This window comes from Diadema antillarum, unplaced genomic scaffold (assembly GCF_040938485.1).
Source record: "Diadema antillarum isolate AM-2024a unplaced genomic scaffold, OU_Dant_1.0 seq00000898_RagTag, whole genome shotgun sequence".
Lineage (NCBI taxonomy): Eukaryota > Metazoa > Echinodermata > Echinoidea > Diadematoida > Diadematidae > Diadema > Diadema antillarum.
This window is the reverse complement of record NW_027271759.1, coordinates 421,425-442,267: the sequence shown is the minus strand read 5'-3', so window position 1 is coordinate 442,267 and position 20,843 is coordinate 421,425. Positions and strand designations below refer to the sequence as shown.

Genomic DNA, 20,843 nt, shown 5'->3' with positions numbered 1-20,843 from the left:
GGCGCCGCAACGTCCCCGATGCAATTTTGCGACAACAAGGTAGCGCGTGCGCGCATTTTTCAGCTGCCTTGAACACGCATTGACTTTGAACGCGCATATCACGTGACCGAATACTGGTGCTGGTGACCGTATACTGGGGAATTTTCAAGGTGTTATATTTTGGGATTGTGTGAAATTCTGTGTGATATTTAACAAAATGAAAATTGAGATTAAAGAAATTTGATATATTTCACATACATTGCTGTAGATATGATGTATGTATGTATTTTTTTTAGTTTGAAAAATATTGCGAAAAAGCTTAAGTGACCGAATACTGGGGATGTTACCCTACTAGCCTTACATCAAAGCTATTGTGAAAGGAAATCAGAAAATTATTTACTCTCTATCACAAATGATTTGGGTCAAGGATATCTGTATATTTTGACAAAAACAGCATACAAGGGGTTGAGGGATGTAATAATTCACAAAAACAATCAAGTTTTGGGTTATTCTGTAAACCACCAATCAACTGTGTGAAAGGGGGGGGGAGGGGTAGTGGAAAGCAAGAACATCATACATCTGCTCACTCATTATAAAGCTCATCAGAGCATCAACATATCTTCACATAGTCATCTTTCATTTTCTACCCTGGGAGCAGCCACTTTGGGACACCTTGGTACTCTACACAAGGCACTTGCTAATGGACTGAGCATGGAGACCAAAGAGGAAGCTAATCCCATATAAAAGTGTACAGGGGTTTCCATCAAGTTGTGGAAAGAATCAGAGATAAAGTCAATCTCAAGAAGGCAACAACAGGAACTCAGCAATAAATGCAAGTGATCAGTAAAACTAGAAGTGAGACGGAATAGGTAATAACCAAGTTAGTACTGTCTAGACACTCAATAATCTAATACTACAATATATGAGAGCTTCAAAGTAGTACATGTATCTCAGTCGGAGGACTGAGACATCATTTCAAGAAATGTTCTCCATTTCCTTTGCATCTGGGAAATGTCAACGAGTTTGGGTTTGTGTGAGAGATATATTTCATCCTCCCCTCAACACTCCAATATTGGTAGGCAAAATATCTGTGATCTCATGTTTTTACAACCCATCAGATACGTAATGTGTTTATCCCGTCGTGCAGATTGACGAAAATCACAAGAGAAGCACTCTTTGACATCCCCACGCAAATGAGAAAGATGCCGTGCCGAGGTTCCCACGGGACGCAATATTCGCAGACATTTGAATGATCACGGCTGGCTCGTTCTGCTGCTGTTGCGTCATTGAAGGTGAAGGGAAGAGGTAATTGCGGGTGATACGGCATCGGTGAGCAGCCACCGAGGCCCTTTGGGAAATCCTCAAGATGAAGAAGTCATTACAAGGTACGACTTCTGATTCTTTTCTGGGGGAAAATGCACATTGTCGCCTCGCGGTATTCGGAGTGGAGTACCTTGCGGTGCTGCAATGAAACCTGCTAATATCCACATTAGAAAGTCTGACTGCCTCTTCACACATGCTCCTAGGGATGGGGGGGGGGGCAGCCTTCAAGCAATAAGGGTACTAATTCATGAATTTTCTTTATGTGCCTTCAGGAGCTAATCTATCTTCCATTTTCCTTATGAGAATAAATTAGTCACTCTAATGGTAAGATGTGCTTTCCTGATGAAGAAATGGTTTGAGCTAAAAGCGTTCATATTTATTGATGACTGAATCAGATGGCAGCAAAGGGTTTTCTAGGGGGAGATAAGATTTTACACATACCCTGGGTAACAAGGTTTCACTGCCAAACCCTTTCTTAGTAAGCAGTCACAACAAGGATCTATGCAGCATGTAGAAGACAATTCTTGAAGACTTGGTTTTGTTTATTGTGGCATTTCCAACATCCAGTTCAGCCTTGTGGTCACCACCACTACCAAGCAAGCAGTAGATATTTTTCCAGGAATGACTCCCATTATTTAAGAAAAACAGCAACTGATGATAAACAAAGACCATATATGCATAGGGTACATTTCAAAGGCTGTTTTTTTTTTAATATTCTTTTCATTCATGAATACAGCAAGGGGACAGATATACACAAAATCAACAACTTGCAAAAAATCTTGTCTCCTGTAGCACAAATGCATTTTGTATATTGCATTGTTTGAGAACATAAAGGGTTTAAAAAAAAGGAGCACTTGAATCTATACGTCAGGAAACAAACAAGCAAAACCCTGTTTCAAATCTGTTCAATATTCAACAATGCAGAGGCACGCAGATATAGAAATACACCTCGATCTGTGAGCAGTACCCACTGGCACACGCCCTCTGTGGAGGGCGGGCTGTTTGCCTAGCAGTCCCTAGATTCTCAGAAGGTGAGGTTAAGGGAGGGAAAAAAATTTTCCATCAAGCTATTTTTAGCAGCAGATAAAGCAAAACAAAAAAAGAAGAAAAAGAAATAAGGAATCTCAGAAAACACACATACACACAAACAAATGGAAAAAAAATGGGATAGATGTTTATACAAGAGGAGTGCACCGCCAGACCTGGAATGTTGCCATGGTAACAGCACCCCCATGTTAATTCTTCGAGATGTGCTGCTGTATATGTCAAGTGATGCAAGATGGGATTGATGTTAAAGGTCAAGCTGCTTAAAATGCATCAGCATTCATTCAAGCACAGAGAGATTCACGGCGGCCGAGTTCTGCTTTGTGGAATAAAAAATGCACAACAGAGTCTCAGCAGAGCTCGCTCAACACAACACAACTGTGACAAGATGGACCTTTAAGGGGGATGTCTCAAATCTTTCTCTCTTTGTTGTTATCACCATCTTGCGCCGAAGTTCAACCTCACCCTGCCCCCATCAGCTGTCTATCTTCTTTCCTTATGGCTGCTCATATCTGAAAGCACTTGAAAATAATCTTCAACTTGCAAGCATAATTGGAATGGTCAGGTTAACAAATAATTTGGGGTATGGATCGCCACGTTTACAAAACTACACCTGCAAAGATATATGTAGCCGGATATGCAAGACCTGGGGACCGTTTCATGAAACTTTTTGTCAGTGATTTACACTGACAACTGTTAAAAGCTACTGAAATCCTTGCGTCTGATTGGCTGATAGCAAATTTGTCGGTGAAAACCTCTGACGAACTCGTTGATGAAACGCCCCCCCAGGAGGTGGGGTACTGAAGCCACGACCAGAAAAATGTACTTCTTTCATTTACTGGGTCAACAGATTCTCAATCCAACAGTGACTTTTTGCACATGGAAAATCTTGTTACTAGAATGTTTTCCTGCAATTGCATCATATGTCATGTGAATACACTTTCTTTCTAGACTCGCAACACTGACCTAAATAGAAGAAATCCTAGTGGCTACTTCTACTACTACTAGTAAAAATGTCATACCCTAACACTACTTTGTACGAGCCACCTTTGAAACATGTGAGAAGGTATTCAAACTAGGTTTAAAAGGCATGTACTATAAGGCGGTACAGTCTTTGAGCATCCATTCATTTATACATGTTGGGAAATTCTTAATTTTTTGTCCTTGAGCATGTAAAAAGCAGGCATTGGAGGGGAGCCAGTGTAGTCAAGAATATGGATTTCATTCTTTGGTCATTATGAAAACATCTTGTGTTTTCAGTGTGAAATATTGATGCTAGAAGCAACACAGACCAAGAGGAAAGTGTATTTCCAACCATATTCTATCTAATTTCCACATCATTTGAATTATGAAATATGTAAAAATTATGAAAATCATCATACTGAAAAGTTAATTAGTAATGCCTTATGCATATCACCAATACTACTTGCATAAAAGTGTCATGCTTGAGCATATCTCACTAATATAGCCATATTACTTTTGATATCTTGTTGGGCGCTGGTCCAACACAGGTGGATAACTACAGTTGGATTATATGTATGTACATGTACATGTATGCATGTATGTATGTATCAGAGACTCCAACTCTCCCGTTTTCGACGGGAGATCTCCCGCCGAAAGCCCATTTTTGCAAAATCTCCCGTTCTCCCGTTTGAGATTTGATTTCTCCCGCCCTGGCTGTGTGTCTCCCGGTGGAAAGGATTTCTTACTTATTTCTATTGTATGTTGAAAAAATAAGCCTTAGATAGCACCAGAGAACACCTAGAACCCAAGGAACTTCGCGCCTCGCACACATCAACTTAGAGTCTCCCGTTTGCTAGGGGTTTCGGGCGGGAGAATCTCCAGATCAGAAGGTGCTTGGGGTTGGAGTCTCTGATGTATGTATGTATGTATGTCTGTCTATCAATATGGGAAGGGGAAAAGACTTACAACTCAAAGGACTCTCCCCACGTTGGGTTGAGACTGGCCTTGACCTTCTTTGATTTTCTCTTGGTCACTCCTTTCTGGTCTGGGATGAGTTTCAGCTTGACGAACGGGTCGGACAGGCCATTGGGGTCCATCGGAATGAGGTTCCTGGCCTCTCGGACTGCAGGCAAGACAGGAAGAAAAAAATATATAAAACAGATAATGAATGTTTGAATCGCTGGTCATGAAATACAAGAGAAATAAACAGATAGATTGTATTCATTAATTCCATTTTGAATTTTGATATATTCGAAATGGCCATCAAGGCAGCAATTGATTGCATTTACTATTTCCATTTTGAATTTTGATATATTCCAAATGGCCATCAAGATGGCAATTGAATGCTGATGACCACACAACCAGAGGGGACTGACCATTATGACCCCCCCCCCCCCCGAGACTATGCAATACCTTCCTCAGTTAAAGAAAAAATAAAATATTGCATTTATATGAAATGCTCAAAATTTCAAACAATCCAACAGCCCAGTCATAAGGACATAGGTAATATATGCAATTTGTCCAGAACATGGGAATACAGGCAAAATGGGTCTAAACACTGATTTATTCAAATGACATTAGGTTGAGGGCCTCATAATGAGAAAAAGAAAATGGCAGTGGCATTACTTTCCTAGTTACTTATTTCCATAATGACAGGTTACTCTGTGCAATGGGAAAAGGATGCCATTTCCATCAAGCCAATTTTCCTGTGAAACTACTGAAGCGGCAATCAGTATGAGATATGAACATGTTTATTGACAGAAACAGAAGAGAACTAATTAATAAAATAGATATAGTTTCAGCCTAGTTCTGCTATCTGACAACATTACCAACCATTGACTTTTGCAACTAGGAAATTGTTTTTTGTTTTCCCCATACAAGAGCACAGGTCCGGTGTCAGTTGTAGTTATCAGTAGAAGATATGAACTTGTCGGGGGGGGGGGGGGGGGGGGGGGTGCAAAGGAAGAAAGACAAAGAAAATAGAAGTAGATATTTCTATCTTAACTGTTTGTGTGCTTTGAGAGTCATTTGGCATAGAAAACCCCACGGCAACTTACATACTGTCAAGACTCTGGCACAGAATGGATTAAATAGCTTTCATACAAGGTTTCCAAATCAGACTGCTGCAACTTGTAAGAGTGGCTATCATCAGAAGGTATGTATGTGACTGTGGGTAAACAGACCGGAAGCACATGATACAGGGGGGTGTTTCATCAACGTTTGCTGACAATTTCAGCAAAATCCTTGGTTTTGATTGGATGAGATGCTCTGGTCACTGACTGTTACTATGGTATTTGTCAGCGCTGACAAACGTTGATGAAACACCCCCCAGAAGCTAACAAATGATATAGATGCTTATAAACATACCTTTTCACGCTGAACCGTGCATTGGCAAAGACATAAATATAAACACACCCTTGTGTGGAATGTTACAATTTGCTTATATTCAGTATGTGGTCACAAAGAAAGTGATTAACCCGCCGAGGACGAGTCCCGGGTCTCTTTGGCAAGGGTCTATGGGAAACGTATGTTGTAGCAAAATCAGCCCATCCTCAACAGGTTAAGGTAAAAGCTGCAAAAAAAGCAGTGTTAAGTACTCTCTGGTGGAACACAGGTGTAAAAAGGATAAAACGCCATGCCTAAGGATCTTACAACTCCTGCTATGGCCAGGGAGTTGAACTGTGAACCTCAAGAGTGAGCATCAGTTTCTTTTTTTTTTCTTTTTTGTACTTTAAGTTGTGTGTCCATCAAGGTCTGTACAGAAGAGTCTATAGACTTATAAACCGTTACCCATTGCCTGTGATGCTTTGGGCAATCTCCATAGACTTTGTACAGGGAAACCCAGGCTCCAGGAGGCATTGGCTTTAAAGGACACTCAAGTGAGCAAAGGTCAGTCTTATCGAACTGTCATGCCAATATGTATTGCATTTTTGTTGGAAATGAAATCAATGAAATAAAATGAAATTAATGAAATGAATATGAAAAATGAATATGAAAAATGAAATGTATCAGTATGTATCAGTATTTCAATGTATTGAAATGTACCGTATAATAATGTATGTAAAGTTGGTCTTCCTGAACGCATCATGATCACATGGACACGTGAATTTATCTGTCTCACCACATCTTTTTGAGTTGTGTAATAAATCACTCTCTCACACTTATCATCCCGAGTCAGATTGGCAACCTCAGTTCCAGGATAGCCACATGGTGTGTTAGGCAATGAATACCGCCCTGCACAATTCTACAGGCCATACACACTTGCAAGCAGTGATGGCAGTTTTCGCACTTTATTTTTTTCGTGTGTGCGGTGTGCGAGATGGTAATAACGAAAAGCCGCCTTCTTGACCGAGAGCATGCCATGCAATCGATAACACCAGTCCCATACTGTTGCGAGCTAGACAATGAATTAACCAGCCAGCCAATAACGAGAATGAGACAGAAGGGAAAAACATCAAAAAACAGCCCCCGGCTTCTATTTTCACCACGCATGGTGTTTGTCTATAAACAGCCGACAGGTAGCGCTGAAAGATTATCAATACTGCTCGGGGGGGCTCCCTCTCCATCTCGCTTCACATGATTGGGTTGCTGGATCAATGCACCAACTTCACATTCGAGCTAACTTCCTTGGAATGTCCTGTTTGTGGAAACCTTTCTGCCGCTACCACCTCATCCTGACCACCCCCCCCCCCCCCGAAAAAAAAATAAAAGAAAGAAGAAAACAGCCTACAGAGCTAGCAGTGATGTGGCAAATTGGCAACCCCCCAGACTCAAATCACTGCAATATCTGGAAAACGAATACTGGTACATCACATGTACATAGTAGACGAGATATCTCTAAGCAATTCTTGTCATGTCACATTGATTATGTGTTATCATCTCTAGGGCCGAACTGTATGGTAGATGCTATTTTTGTCACATCAGCTTCAAAACTCATCTGGCTCACCCTTATTTTCCCACTTTTCCCGCCCCAGTTACATTCACTTTCACATTCATCAGCTGCTTCGTGTCAAGATGGTCTCCATCCATGTCAGTACAATTACTTTTGTATATCTAATTTCCAAACAATCATCGCATTTATCTATTTAAGGAGACTACAATGAACGAATGGGTAGGCAAACCCCTAGTAACTAAAATCCCTAGAATTCACAGCCTTTGAAACTCATATGCCTTGCCCCTACCATATTTCATCACTTTTTCACACCTCAGTTTACATTCACTTTCACATTCACTGGCTGGTCTTGATCCAAGGAGGTATGTCGATACTTTCAAAACAATGTTTCCATTGTACCTCTTAAAGGAGACCATGAGGAATGCATAGTGGGAGCCCCTGAGCAATTTGAATCCCTAGAATGTTTATTACTCTTAACTGTACCATTTTTAAATTGTGTGTATAACGTCTTATGTGAGCTGATTATCACTGATGTGATGAAGCATACAACTCAACTGCTTGGAATTTTTCATGCAAAACACGACAGACATCGAGGCAAGTACTGTATACGCTATATATTTCGCGGGGGTTTTATTTTCGCGAATTTCGCGAGTCGGGAGCTATTCGCGAAATTATCAACACGCGAAAATATTACCTTCCAAAATGAATCCCTTGCCTTCAACGATACGAACATTTCAGTACTAGTATACCATGTCACGGCTTACCGAACAGACCATACTGGCTAAGCTTGTTTACGCACGTCCACGTCTACTTACGAATACTGTAGAGAGCCAATCCATTATCGCAAGGGGACCACTCGTCAGAAATCTAGCGCGATGGACTTAACCACTTCAAAAATGTTGAATTCTAACTTACTAGTTCGCAGAGTTTGGTAAGTTTTTTTTCATGCAGTGTATAACTAGTATCATTCTTATTTGCTAGTAAGTTGAAAATTCACACTTTCTTTGCCACTTCATATTTTCTCTGGTCCCCCAATCGCGAATTTAACCACTCGCGAAAATGTGTGACAGCGGCAATTTGCGAAAATTTATGTACGTGAAAATTATAGCGTATACAGTACCTAAAATCTGTGCTGACTGCTGAGATCAAATGTGACCACGGTTTTTGATAGAAGAGCAGAGGTATGATGTGTTGTTTTATCATGATCATTAAAGATCCCTCGTGAATTAGATGGTGTAGAAATGTATCATAAGTTACATTAAAACCAGAAATGTTTGTGTGTATGAAACTTTCGCGAATTTTGTGAGGAGCCATGGTCTTAAAAATTACTTTGCATGCAAAAGTTTTTGTCTACACAATGCAATGTATGCCACTGTAGTTCTGTGCACTGTATAAGTACTGCACTATTTAAATAATACATGTATTAGTAGTGTGCATTCACACTTTTTTTTAAACTACCAGTACCAGTGTTTAGTGATGAGCATTCAGTTTAGTTGTGTATTTTTATATCAATCAGCAGTGAGTATTAGACATATCCCTGTATAGTACTGTGGTACACTCTTATTTTTTCCATGGTCAGCAATCCAAGAAAGTTTCATGCCGCGAAAAAAGCCGTTGGCTCCAATTTGCGAAAGTTTCATGCCGTGAAAGTTTCTGGTTTTATTCTATACTCATTGACTGCCCCCATATACATGTAGTCTGTATGGGCCAAGGTCTGGGTTACTTTAATGATGAAAGAATTTAGCGTGATCAAAGAGGAGAGTTGTGTGCACTTATCTTAAGTGCTTTGCCCAAAGAACTACTGCCGGCAATTTTGCTATTACCACCTTGTATCGAGTGTTGTGTGATAATGTTTGCCTATGTGTGTTGTATGTGCCATTCGTTTGCATACTTGCATTTGTGTATCTTGGCCTGTGTGCTTAAGTATGTGCGGGTATGTTGTTTGGGCGTCTCTGTGTGTGGACATTCATATATGTGTGTTTATATACAGTGTGTTTGTGTTTATGTCTGTGTGCGTGTCCGCATGTGTGTTGTGCATGTTTGTGTGTGTGTATGTGTCTGTGTATTTATGGATACAAATGAGAAACTGTTTTCATGGCAATGTGATGACTTGTCACACCAACAATAATCCCACCACAGTCACTGGAATTGGGTTACCGTTTCTAGGTTTTAATACGGTAGTGCAGTTGATGATCACAACATACAGTGCATTCACAGTAAAGGCGTAAATGACATCTTAATGTGTCACTCTATCTCACTGAATACAATTTTTGTTTTGTTATTTTGTACCCATTCCCAAATACCTTGCATATGGGTTCCCTGGACTAGAAATGATCGAGTTTAAAAATGATTTGGCTTCAAGAAATAATATTTTTCTCTCAGAGTAAAGGACAAAGCAAAATGCTTTCTGTTTTGCTGACAAAAAAAACCAAAAAACAAATTGTAATGTTAATATGCATTGTTGTCTCTCACTGTGTGTGTGTATGTGTGTGTGTGTGTGTGTGTGTGTGTGTGTGTGTGTGTGTGTGTGTGTGTGTGTGTGTGTGCGTTTTGTCCTCTAAAGAATTCATAGTGTGGTCTCTGGTCTAGTAACAATGCCAGGGACTGACTGTGTAGTATCATTCATGGCATCGAGTGGTTAATACCATCATTAAAAAAAATAATGAGACAATCCTTCAGCTATCATCAGCAATCATCTTCCTCTTCATTGAGGTATACAAATAGAAACCTGGATGTTTGAAATACATTTGTTGCACCACAGAGACATGGGGAGGACAGAAAGGATGAGAAGGAGAAAAGATGCTGTGAGAGAAAGAGAGATGAAACATATATAGAGACAGCAAGTGAGAGAGAGAGAGAGAGATGAAACATATATAGAGACAGCAAGTGTGAGAGAGAGAGATGAAACATATGTGGAGACAGCAAGTGAGAGAGAGATGAAACATATATATATAAAGACAGCAAGTAAGAGAGAGAGAGAGATGAAACACATATGGAGAGACAGCAAGTGAGAGAGAGAGAGATGAAACATATAGAGAGAGATAGCAAGTGAGAGAGAGATATGAAACATATATATAGAGACAGCAAGTGAGAGAGAGAGAGAGGATATGGAGGATGGGAGCTGTGTGAAGGGGCTGTGGGTAACTGCACAATATTTCACAAAAGCAGCAACATGAATGAGCAACAACGTCGAGACCAAGGGATGGTCGGCTACTTCCACGCTAATCGAAATTAGAATTCTTCAGCGTTTGTGTTTGCTAAATGGACCGCAGCCTGTATCGTGCGACAATTTTAATACATCTCACACTCTCATATTCATGAAGCTCCATATCACACTTACACTCACACACACACACACACACACAGATGCTCACACATCTATAAGCATTGAAGCCGCCATATCTTGCACTTTGATGCTTAATGGACCATGGATAGCGCTACATGTTTGTTGTTTCATGTGGGTCTAGGCTCTCAGGTGAGTATCTATATCCAGCGATCCATGAAATATGATATGCTGGGAAATGAGGAGTATTGGGGGGGGGGGGGGTGGCCATGGAATTGAGTTTCAATCATGCGACTAATGGTCCAACTACAGGTGCTAAGGCTTTGGCTCATTACCCCCCCCCCCCCCCTTCTCCAAAAGTTCCTGTTGTTGCCACGGCAATGCCCATGATGTGTAATCTTTAAGTGTACTTGAAGAGGACATTTCACATGCCCTGCATAATCTTTTTAAAACTTACACAGGCAGGTACTTCAGAACTGAGAAGTGATTGTTAGCTTCTATGAGTACACTTACGGTGAGATATGAAGTGTTGAGTAGATGTTTCAAGTTTTGTGTTAATCACGCTATCTGCCTCTGTATCTTAGCCTCGGCGTACCCGGAACTAAAACTCACACAGGTTAAAGCACTACTGAGTATGGAACATACCAAGCATGTCTCATAAATAGCCACAATAGTTTACACTTCCTTGTAGATGGACACTCGAGAAAAAAAAAAAAAGGAAGACTCGAAAGCCAACACTGCATTTCAGTTCAGGTAATAGTAGGTTTTGCTCACTCTGTCTCAATCTCCTGCTAAATTGAGTATCTTTAATTTTCAAGCAAAAATTCATTAAAGTTTTGTTAGCTCATCTACAGAATCACATAAAATCAACTGCCACCTGTCACATACATGACAAAGTCCAGAGTTCTATGGATCAAACCTCATAAATACCTCATTAAGATCATAACTTGGCAAATTACACTGAACCTCATTAAAAAACTCATTAAGATCATAAATTGGTATATTATAATAGGGGTATTGCTCTTCCTCCATTTATTGAGGTCAAATGAAGTAAGACTCACTCTTTCCACCCAACACTTGCCAGTATCTACGATACCGCAAAGCACCGTTTCCAAAACCATTATATAATTACAATGAATTATGAACCCGTTTCATTCACCTGTCATTATCTAATTGAGTAGAATGGGAGGGGGTGGGGGGGGGGGGGGGCAGCCTGAGGCATATAAATTAATGCTCTGGAAACACAGACGCATGCCAAAGTACGGTTTTTATGACCCGTCCAGACACAGGCCAGACGGTTTCTGCCTCATGTCAAGAAATTTATGATTAATGGTCAGCGTGTCCATATTGGAAACTGCACATAATGGGGGAGGACCTGTGATATCCTGTGTGTGAGTGTAGAGAAAATCATCTTACATGTAGTCTAGACCGACCAAAGGGCAAGGATATGAAGGTTGATGACACTGGGACATTCAGCTGTACACTGGAATACAATCTGGTCAGAAATTGAGATGTAAAGAGCATTATACATATTAAAACATGTATGTGAACATATGAACAGAGAGACTATTCAAAAGTGTTCCAAAAATGACACACACATCCACAAAATCATGATTACATATGGAAGAGCTTTCAGAACTCTATCAAATTATGTCAAAATCCAAAATTTGATTTTGGGTCCAAATTTCATGCTAGGGTCCTTCTGCCAGGCAGGTGACAAGTACTTGCCACAGAAAAACAAATCAGGTGATATGAGGCCTGATTCAATATGGATTACTACATGGAATCCTACTTATTGGCTTAAGAAGAGCTCTACAGTAAAACTTTGTCTGTTAACATCCAGACAAAAATAATTTGACACAAAGTCTAATTTGGTTTGCTACAATAACATAACAGAGAAGTGCTGATTTAAGATAATTGAGCTGCACAAAGAATTATTGACATACAAGAAGCTTTATTCTATACATATAGGGGCCTGGGAATGTTTTTGATCACGGAGTGGCTGGATATGATCCAGAGACAATACTGTGCTCTCAGGATTTGAGTCAGAGCCCTTCAGAGAATCCACAGTGTGAATGAGTTTCTAACTTTTTGTTTTTCACACACTATACGGTTTTGATTTCTTTTTCATAGTAAAACTAGAAATGTCGCTATGGCGACTGATGCCTCCGCCATAATGCATGATTCTCACAATAGGCGTATAGTACAATGTCTTCACAATGTGTGATCCATGACAGTTTCACATAACTGGCAAAATACTGATATGACAGGTTCGTCAGAAATGACTTGAATGTTCACTTTCCTTGAACTGGGTTTGCTATAATTGTTGAAGAGTGCAGGTACACATACTTGGGGAATTGAGAATTTTTACTTGAATTCTGACGGACCCTTTTATAAGTTTATGCATTGAGTAATTTCCAAGGTATGAAGAAAAAGTGTAATTACAGTACAAAATAGATTTTTTTTTTTTTTTTTTTTTTGGGGGGGGGCATTGAAACCTGGCCTTTGACCCTTAACCTTTGACCTTTGACATTCTGGCTGGAAATTTCCTGGAGAATCTCCATTAGGTAATGCATTCTATGTATATATTAAGTTTTAAAACTAATAATGTAAGCATTTCATATACTAGTGTATGAGGGAAATAGTAAAATTTTGAGGAGTTGACCTTGATCTTTGACCCCATGACTATAGACCTATGACCCCTAAATTCCCTAGATAATCTCTGCCAGTTAGTACATGCTTATGTACCAAGTTCCATGAAGATACATTGAACCATTTGTAAGAATTGCAACATTTCACCTAACCTTTGACCTTTTGACCTTTGACCTTATGACATGAAACTCTCTCTGGAGAATCTTTACGCAGTAGTACATGTCTACACCAAGTTTCAAGAAAATACCTTCGGGCATTGCACAGATATTGGGGAAATAGCAACATTTTTAGCATTTGACTTTGATCTTTTGACCTTTGACCTCTTGCCACAGTCACCAAAATCTACTCAACTAATTGTCCCATCATACATCATACTTGGACCAAGTTTGGTGAAAGCTGCTTCATCCAGTTTTGAGTTATCACGTAAACAGATAAATTTTAGGATTTGACCTTGATCTTTGACCTTTGACCTCTGTCTGATTTCACTAAAAAACTAATCAAGTAATTGTCTCATTATATATCATCCTCCGACAAAGTTTGGTGAAATTTGCTCGATCCAGTCTTAAGTTAACGCGTAAACGGATACAATATCATGATTTGACCTTGACCTTTGACCTTTGACCTTTGCCGATTTCACTCAAAATCTAATCAACTAATTGCCCTATCATACTTTATACTTGGACCAAGTTTGGTAGAATTCAAGTCAATATTACTCAAGTTATCGCGTAAACGAAAGCAGACGGACGTACAGACGTACGGACGGACGGACGGACGGACAACCCGAAAACATAATGCCTCCGGCACCACTTCGTGGCGGAGGCATAAAAAATACAAGACACTGTTTGTTTGGGTTTTTTTAAGTGTTTTTTTTTTTCAGCTCTCTTTCTTTCTCTTTGTTCAGATAAAAAAAAAGGACTATAAAAGTGTATATTTTCGCGCTTGGCTGGGTAAGACGAGTTTCGCGTGTTTTTGATTCCATGGAATCAAGACATCAACTACTGGAACATATTGGCAAGCAAATACATTCGCGTGCTTTTATTTTTGCACTAGTTTCTGGTTGCGTGAAATGCATGAAAATTTCAACACTGGGAAAATTTCCACTTTTACAGTATTTCACTGGAGGAGACTTTGGCAAGACTGCCTTGACTAATCAGTCGCTGTGACTTGTGCGACTCCAAAGACAAAAGAAAAATGGCTGCCTCTCTCAGCAGAAACGCGATTCAACGGCGACTTCACAGACATCTCCAAATAAGGTGATAATTTATTCACCCAGAAGTTGTGAAGACATCACCGCATCATTTCCGAGACATCTTTGCATTTGTGGAGTCGTCTCCATCTCTGTGAATTCTACAGCAGGTCGCCAATAAGTCTCTGCCAAGTTGCGGAGACGTCTCGGAGACCTCGCGAATAAACTTACATCTCTGTGACTTGGCCACTCACAGAAGGAAACATCGCCGAGATGTCTCTGCAACCAGCAGGAGACTGGGAAGAGTCTCTGAAAAATACTGAACACGTTTGATTTTCTTGTGACTCCAGGGAGACTCGACTACATTCCAGGAGACTTTATGGCAGAGATGTTGCAGAGACATTTCCATGACTAGAAAGAGCCAGCAGTCGCCAGCAGGTTTTCAAATAGTCTCCATGCCAAATAAGATGCCCGCTTTACTATTACAAAACACAAAGATGACCAAAGTACACTTCTAAGTTGATATAAATAAAGAAGGAAAGTTTCATAAGTAGTCATAAAAGTTTGTCATACAGCTTACGAGAGGGCAAAAAAGTATTGTGTATAATTTGGATAAAAGCAGGCTGTTGAGAAATGAGAACGACACAAGACTACACTCACAAATACCAATCACTGAAGTGGTCATTGAATACTATTCAGCAGTTAGTTTCAATATCACTTTATAGTACTTCTAATACAAACTGAGAGATATAAATATCAGAACCACAGCACGTGAAAGCAGAAGAAGAAATAAGCAGTGTTGATACAATTGTTATCTAAAAGAGATAGATTTACAACACTCTGAGCTTAGACATGTAATGCAACATGCAACCATACTCAAGGAGAGTGATATTCGACACATGCTTCCTTCAAACTCACAGCACTCAATGCTGACAGTGCTTAATTTGCTGACTGACATGTGCTATCTTCACATAATGGCACAAATACATCATGGATTAATCGTCAACAAATAGACATGATCTACTGGGTAACCCTTATTGTGTCATCATGGCCTTCCTGTTGGACTACTGCATATTGCTGCATGTGAGTGGGCTTGCTAACTTAAACATAGGTCAAATTTTGGAGGAGTTAATGAATGCTGAAGAACAAGCTTGGCAAGTAAAGCCAGACGTGTGGGTACAACACATTTAGAATTCAAGGGTCTTGCCCATGATGGGCCGTAAATATAAATAGCAGAGATTTCAACCTGAAAATAGATACAGAGTTCCTTATGTGGCTCAGTGAGAAAAGAGATGACAGGTGGATAAACAAGCACAAAAAACAAAAAACAACAACAGTGCTATGAGCGAGCCGATACTCCGTTCACATTTGGGGACTTAGCTTGAATTTACATCAACAGTCAGTATTAAAGGAAAGCAATTATATCATTTTGTTACTGTATTTTCTAGTCTTCTTGTATGAACAGCACCAGTATACTTAGAAACACCAGTATAAAGTGCCATATAAATGCAATTAATATCATTACTATTATTATCATTATCATTATCAGTATCATTATCATTTTTTTATTATTGTTAATATTGATATTATTATCATTATTATTACTATTATTGATATTCTTATTCTTATTCTTATTCTTATTCTTATTCTTATTCTTATTATTATCATTATTATCATTATTATTACTATTATTATACTATCTTTAGCCACCAGCTGCATTTTGTAAGCATGCCTTCACACAAAGTCACTAGGTTTATTGTCACTCTTGTTCAGTGACTTTCGAAAGCAAAGGTTAAATAAGCACAAAATGATTTAACATGTCTACCATGATCAGCAGATCCGACATATTTACCATGTTCAACACTATTGCCAAGTTTGTCTTGTGTTTAGACTACACTTTAATACAAAGTTGACCATTTTGGCCTTGACAGCCATGTTTACCACGACAACCAAGCTTACTAGAATGATCTCACATATATATCTGACACCTACACAACATCAGGTTCATGCTGGTTACTAATAGGCCATATTTTACAAGTTACAAACTATTGGCCGCTATCTGCTTCAACAACACACTTTTTCAAGTTTAATCAGTTTACCATATCAACCCTACTGAATAATGTATCACATTAAACTACACGTACATCAACAGACTTTAAAGGGATCGTATTGTTTTGGTTGAGACCTAATTTCAGGTTTCTAACATCTTTTGGTGAGATAATGAGAAACCTCTTATGAAATATGAAATAGCATGTAATTCTAAGAGGAATTCAACGTTTATTTGATGAAAATTGGTTTTGAAGTGGCTGAGATATCAAAAAAAGAGCAATTCTAATGAAGTGTGGGACCCACACTTTCTTATGATCACTTTGTTTTACTTTGTTTTTTGATGTTTCAGTCATTCCAAACCCGATTTTCATCAAATAAACTTTGAATTCCTCTTAAAATGGTATGTTCTGTACTATATCATAAGTGATTTCTTGATATCTCACAAAAAGTTAAAGCCCAATTCTCATCTCCACCAATACTGTACCATCCCTTTAAACGTACCATGTTTACCAGGCTTAACTTCTAACCCAGTTCACAATACCACAAAAACTACCTACACTTGAGGTGGCTTAGAGCAAATCCTGCTTAAATTACCCCATTTATATTACTTCCAGTGCAAAAGGAGTCTAGACGTTGGAAGGGCCCCTGAACCGAGATGGTCCCTGACACATGATCTCGACAGACAGTCAAGGCCGCGGCGATAAACAAGTCGGCTCGCCACAAACGCGGCAGACTAAAGACGACGGGAAACAAGGATGCGGGGGAAAGGAGAGCCACCCACATGCTAAGTGCCGCGTCCGATCCGCCGACCTACGCCCTGGCATCTCACCCGATGACATTCTATTTACAGTCAAGAGACTCCTTGATGAGCAGAGAATTGGAAGGTCGATGCTTCAACACTCTATTCTCTCTTTAAATATTCTTTTGCTTTCTTCTTTCTCTGACCAACATTGTCCTGCAATGACAGACATTCATAGGATATGCTAATACACAAGCATACAAACTCACAGACACACAAAAACACACATACACATTTAAGCACTTCATTTCTCTTTGTAATACCGTCTATGTCCTTTCCTTCTTTCACTACTTTATCATCTCACATCACTCCTTCTTTGTTTCTACTAACATCTCATTTTTTTCTCTCTCTCTAACCACTCTGCACAACGATTCTTGTGCCCTTAACCGGTTGAGGACGAGTCCTGAGCATACCAGGGCAAGCGTCTATGGGAAATGCATGTTGTAGCAAAATCAAACCGTCCTCAACGGGTTAGGGGCAAAACAAACCAGTAGTTCTCAAACGCCTGCAGAAACAGTTGACCTTTACCTTTAAAGATAATATAAAGTTTTGGTACCATACCTCAAAAGTTTCCCTGAGTTTCCTTGTCTTAGTTTGTGTTTCAGGTTAAATTACCTTTCATATAACTAACACTGTGAGACTTACTCGCCCCAAAGTGCTCTCATGTCTTAGTAATCATGCAATAATGGTTTCGTACCAGAGCAGAGCGGGCTCTGAAAAATTCGAACGAGTCGTTAGTTTGACTCGACGCGTTACCGCGACAATCAATATACATGTATTGTACGAAACCATTATTGCATGATTACTAAGACATGAGAGCACTTTGGGGCGAGTAAGTCTCACAGTGTTAGTTATATGAAAGGTACTTTAACCTGAAACACAAACTAAGACAAGGAAACCAGGGAAACTTTTGAGGTACCAAAACTTTATATTATCTTTAAAATGCAGACATATGCATCAAGTTTGTGTGTGAAATTATGATGTGATAACACAATTTCTGTTGGTTAACAGCAAAAATGTGAAATATTGCCCCAAAAGATATGTCAGAAGTATTGCGATCTCAGAGCATACTGGAACTTGACTGCCTTTGATGTTTTATATTCGATTATAAAAAATGCAATATGGGCATGATCCGATCATAATGTATGAGTAAGTTTTTACCAATCCACTGCTGAGTGGCATGGGCACTTCACGACCAGAAGTCATAGACTATGATCAAAATTATTTTTTACACTTTTGATCTCGAAGTACTCTAAAGCAACTCATTATCCTGGCATATCATGTCAGCCTGACAAATTCCTTGGAAGACCCTTTTGATATATTATTGCAAATAAATTCTAGAGGGTGGAAGATGAACTTTGAACCCTTCTGAGAATGATGTTTTACCAGTACCTTAAAGTACTTGGGATTGAAAGCAAGCTTTTGAAGTGGTGACCTGGGCACAAGGCGTCTGAATGAGAACTACAAGTTGTATTGTATGCCACATGACATCGTAATGATGCATTCAAAACGCGTCAACCTGACATACAAAGTGTACTATGTCACTGAGACAGCAATGTGGGTGATTTCATCATTTAATGAGCAATGGACCAGTTTTGATAAAACCAGGCACGTCAAAAATCAATCTAAATGGAGGAAATCCAAGGACGCTTTCTTGTTTCAAGGCCAAACCTGGTAATGCTTTGAGCTTACGATGCAAGACGCACTACTCGGCAGGCTGTTTCGTCACCAAATGACGTTTGCCATGTATAATTGACAGATTATGCTACCACCGCCACCAAAAAATAAATTGCCAGGGCTCGAAAGTTGACGCTGTCTGAACACCAGACACCTGCTGATGGCACTGTTTATGCCCTTGAAGCACATAATGCAAGAGGCTTTCAGAAAATAGCACGGGGGGCCATCGCCGAGGGCTACAGCATCCAGTGGGATGAGAGCGGCACCTGCTGATGTCAACCAGGACACCTGTTCATCTGAGAAAGATATGAACTCCTCACCATGGATCTGAAGTCTTCATGTGCCATGGTGTAAATCCCCTGTGTACCATATCATTTCAAGACATCAACACATTTATGCTTCGGGAAAATATTCTGTTTTTCAAATCTCCTGTAACTTTGATAGATTTTTATTACTCCGGACATATATACAGCAACGATGTAGAGAAAATGCCAAACTTTACTTTGATGAAAATTGTATAAAGACATCTACGATTGTTTTTCTTTCAAATGATCAGTAGCTACATTACTTTACAGGCATAACTCGAACACAAAACAGTGACTGAAACTCAGAATATACTTGAAAAGTCAGTAGGAAACACGACTTGGTAGTCAATCACCACACAATATACAAGCTACATGTAGCAGGAAAGGAATTGCAAGAAATGCTTACATTGTACTGTGGCTTTTGGTGATTTATAGATTGGTTTTGGCGCGATTGTGAGTTTGAGCAGAGTATGCAAACTTGGCATGCCGTCGACCGAGTTGGGCGTGCAAAGGTGGCACATAAAGAGTTAATCCCCCACCCCCTTAGGATCAAGAACAGCATTGACAAAAATGTTTAACCCTTTAAACTGAGCTTTGTTCACTGATTAGCACACATGCTGGAGTACGGTACTTTCTTTTCCCACCAAAATAATTGTCTGAAAAGTAATTGTCAATGAATAGAGAATATCAATTCCCCTAATTCTATTGTGTCCCCAATGGCCTTCCTATAAACCTGGGGAACATTGCTATGCTTGTGTTGGCTTGCTAACTTCATAACTCAAATTTGATATAATTACTTTATGATCATAAAAAAAAAGTGAAAAAAAAGAACTTGGAGAAGTAAGTGAAGTGTCTGGCCACATAAAGGGTTAATTTCTTAAACATCCACTGAGCTTTTCAGCACTGCTTGTCTATCTTAAGACATGAATAACTGAGCTAAAACCAGCAAAAGACTTTATCACTGATGGGCACACAAGACAATTTGGGACTGGGGGTTTTACCACCCATCTAGCAGAACCAGTCATGCATTCAACACTTTCACTGAGATCAATAGGTATAAACATTGACTACATGCTGACTGCATGAGAAACTTGTATGTGGCATCTTAAGGGTGAAGAGAATATACACGACACAATATACCACACAGAGAAAACACCCCCCCCCCTCCAACTCCAAGCCATACTTCTTCTGCTGCACATGAAATATTGAATGTGAAGGACATTAGAGCCACCCGACTATGTTTTAAGGTCTGTATAGCTTATCACCATCCATAAACTTCTAATGAGGTCTACAGACTGTCTGGAAAGGGTAGCCAGATCAACTTGAAGAAGAAAGACGAGAGAGAGCGAGAGACCACAGAAGCATCCTCAAACTATTGACATGAAACCAAGCGATGTATTGGTCACTATCTTTAACTCCCTCAGTACCATCAACAATCCCTTCACATGCAATGTCTATGGTATTTGAGGGAGTGGTAGAAAGTGGGTTCATTCATCATTTAGAACCACCTGTTGGTGGAAAAAGATGTTGGGCATATGACAGCTTTCTAGGAGTATTGGGGCAGAAGATGATTAAGAAGCAAATTTATCTTACTGAATTTTTGGTGACTCTCTAAAGTACATATTATTTATGTGATATTCTGAATTAGATAGCTTATCAAAATGACGATGTTATATCAGGTAATTGAAGTT

At 39.5% G+C, this 20,843-nt stretch overlaps 1 protein-coding gene across 1 annotated transcript in view; it reads right to left on the bottom strand.

The window, feature by feature from the left end:
* The window catches only part of LOC139741030 (protein kinase C-like), a 170,420-nt gene that overhangs the window by 22,678 nt on the left and 126,899 nt on the right, over window positions 1–20,843 (bottom strand). The window contains exon 4 of the mRNA XM_071651619.1: window positions 4,276–4,432. Coding sequence (XP_071507720.1) covers window positions 4,276–4,432 — 157 coding nt within the window. The remainder of the gene's footprint in view (window positions 1–4,275; window positions 4,433–20,843) is intronic.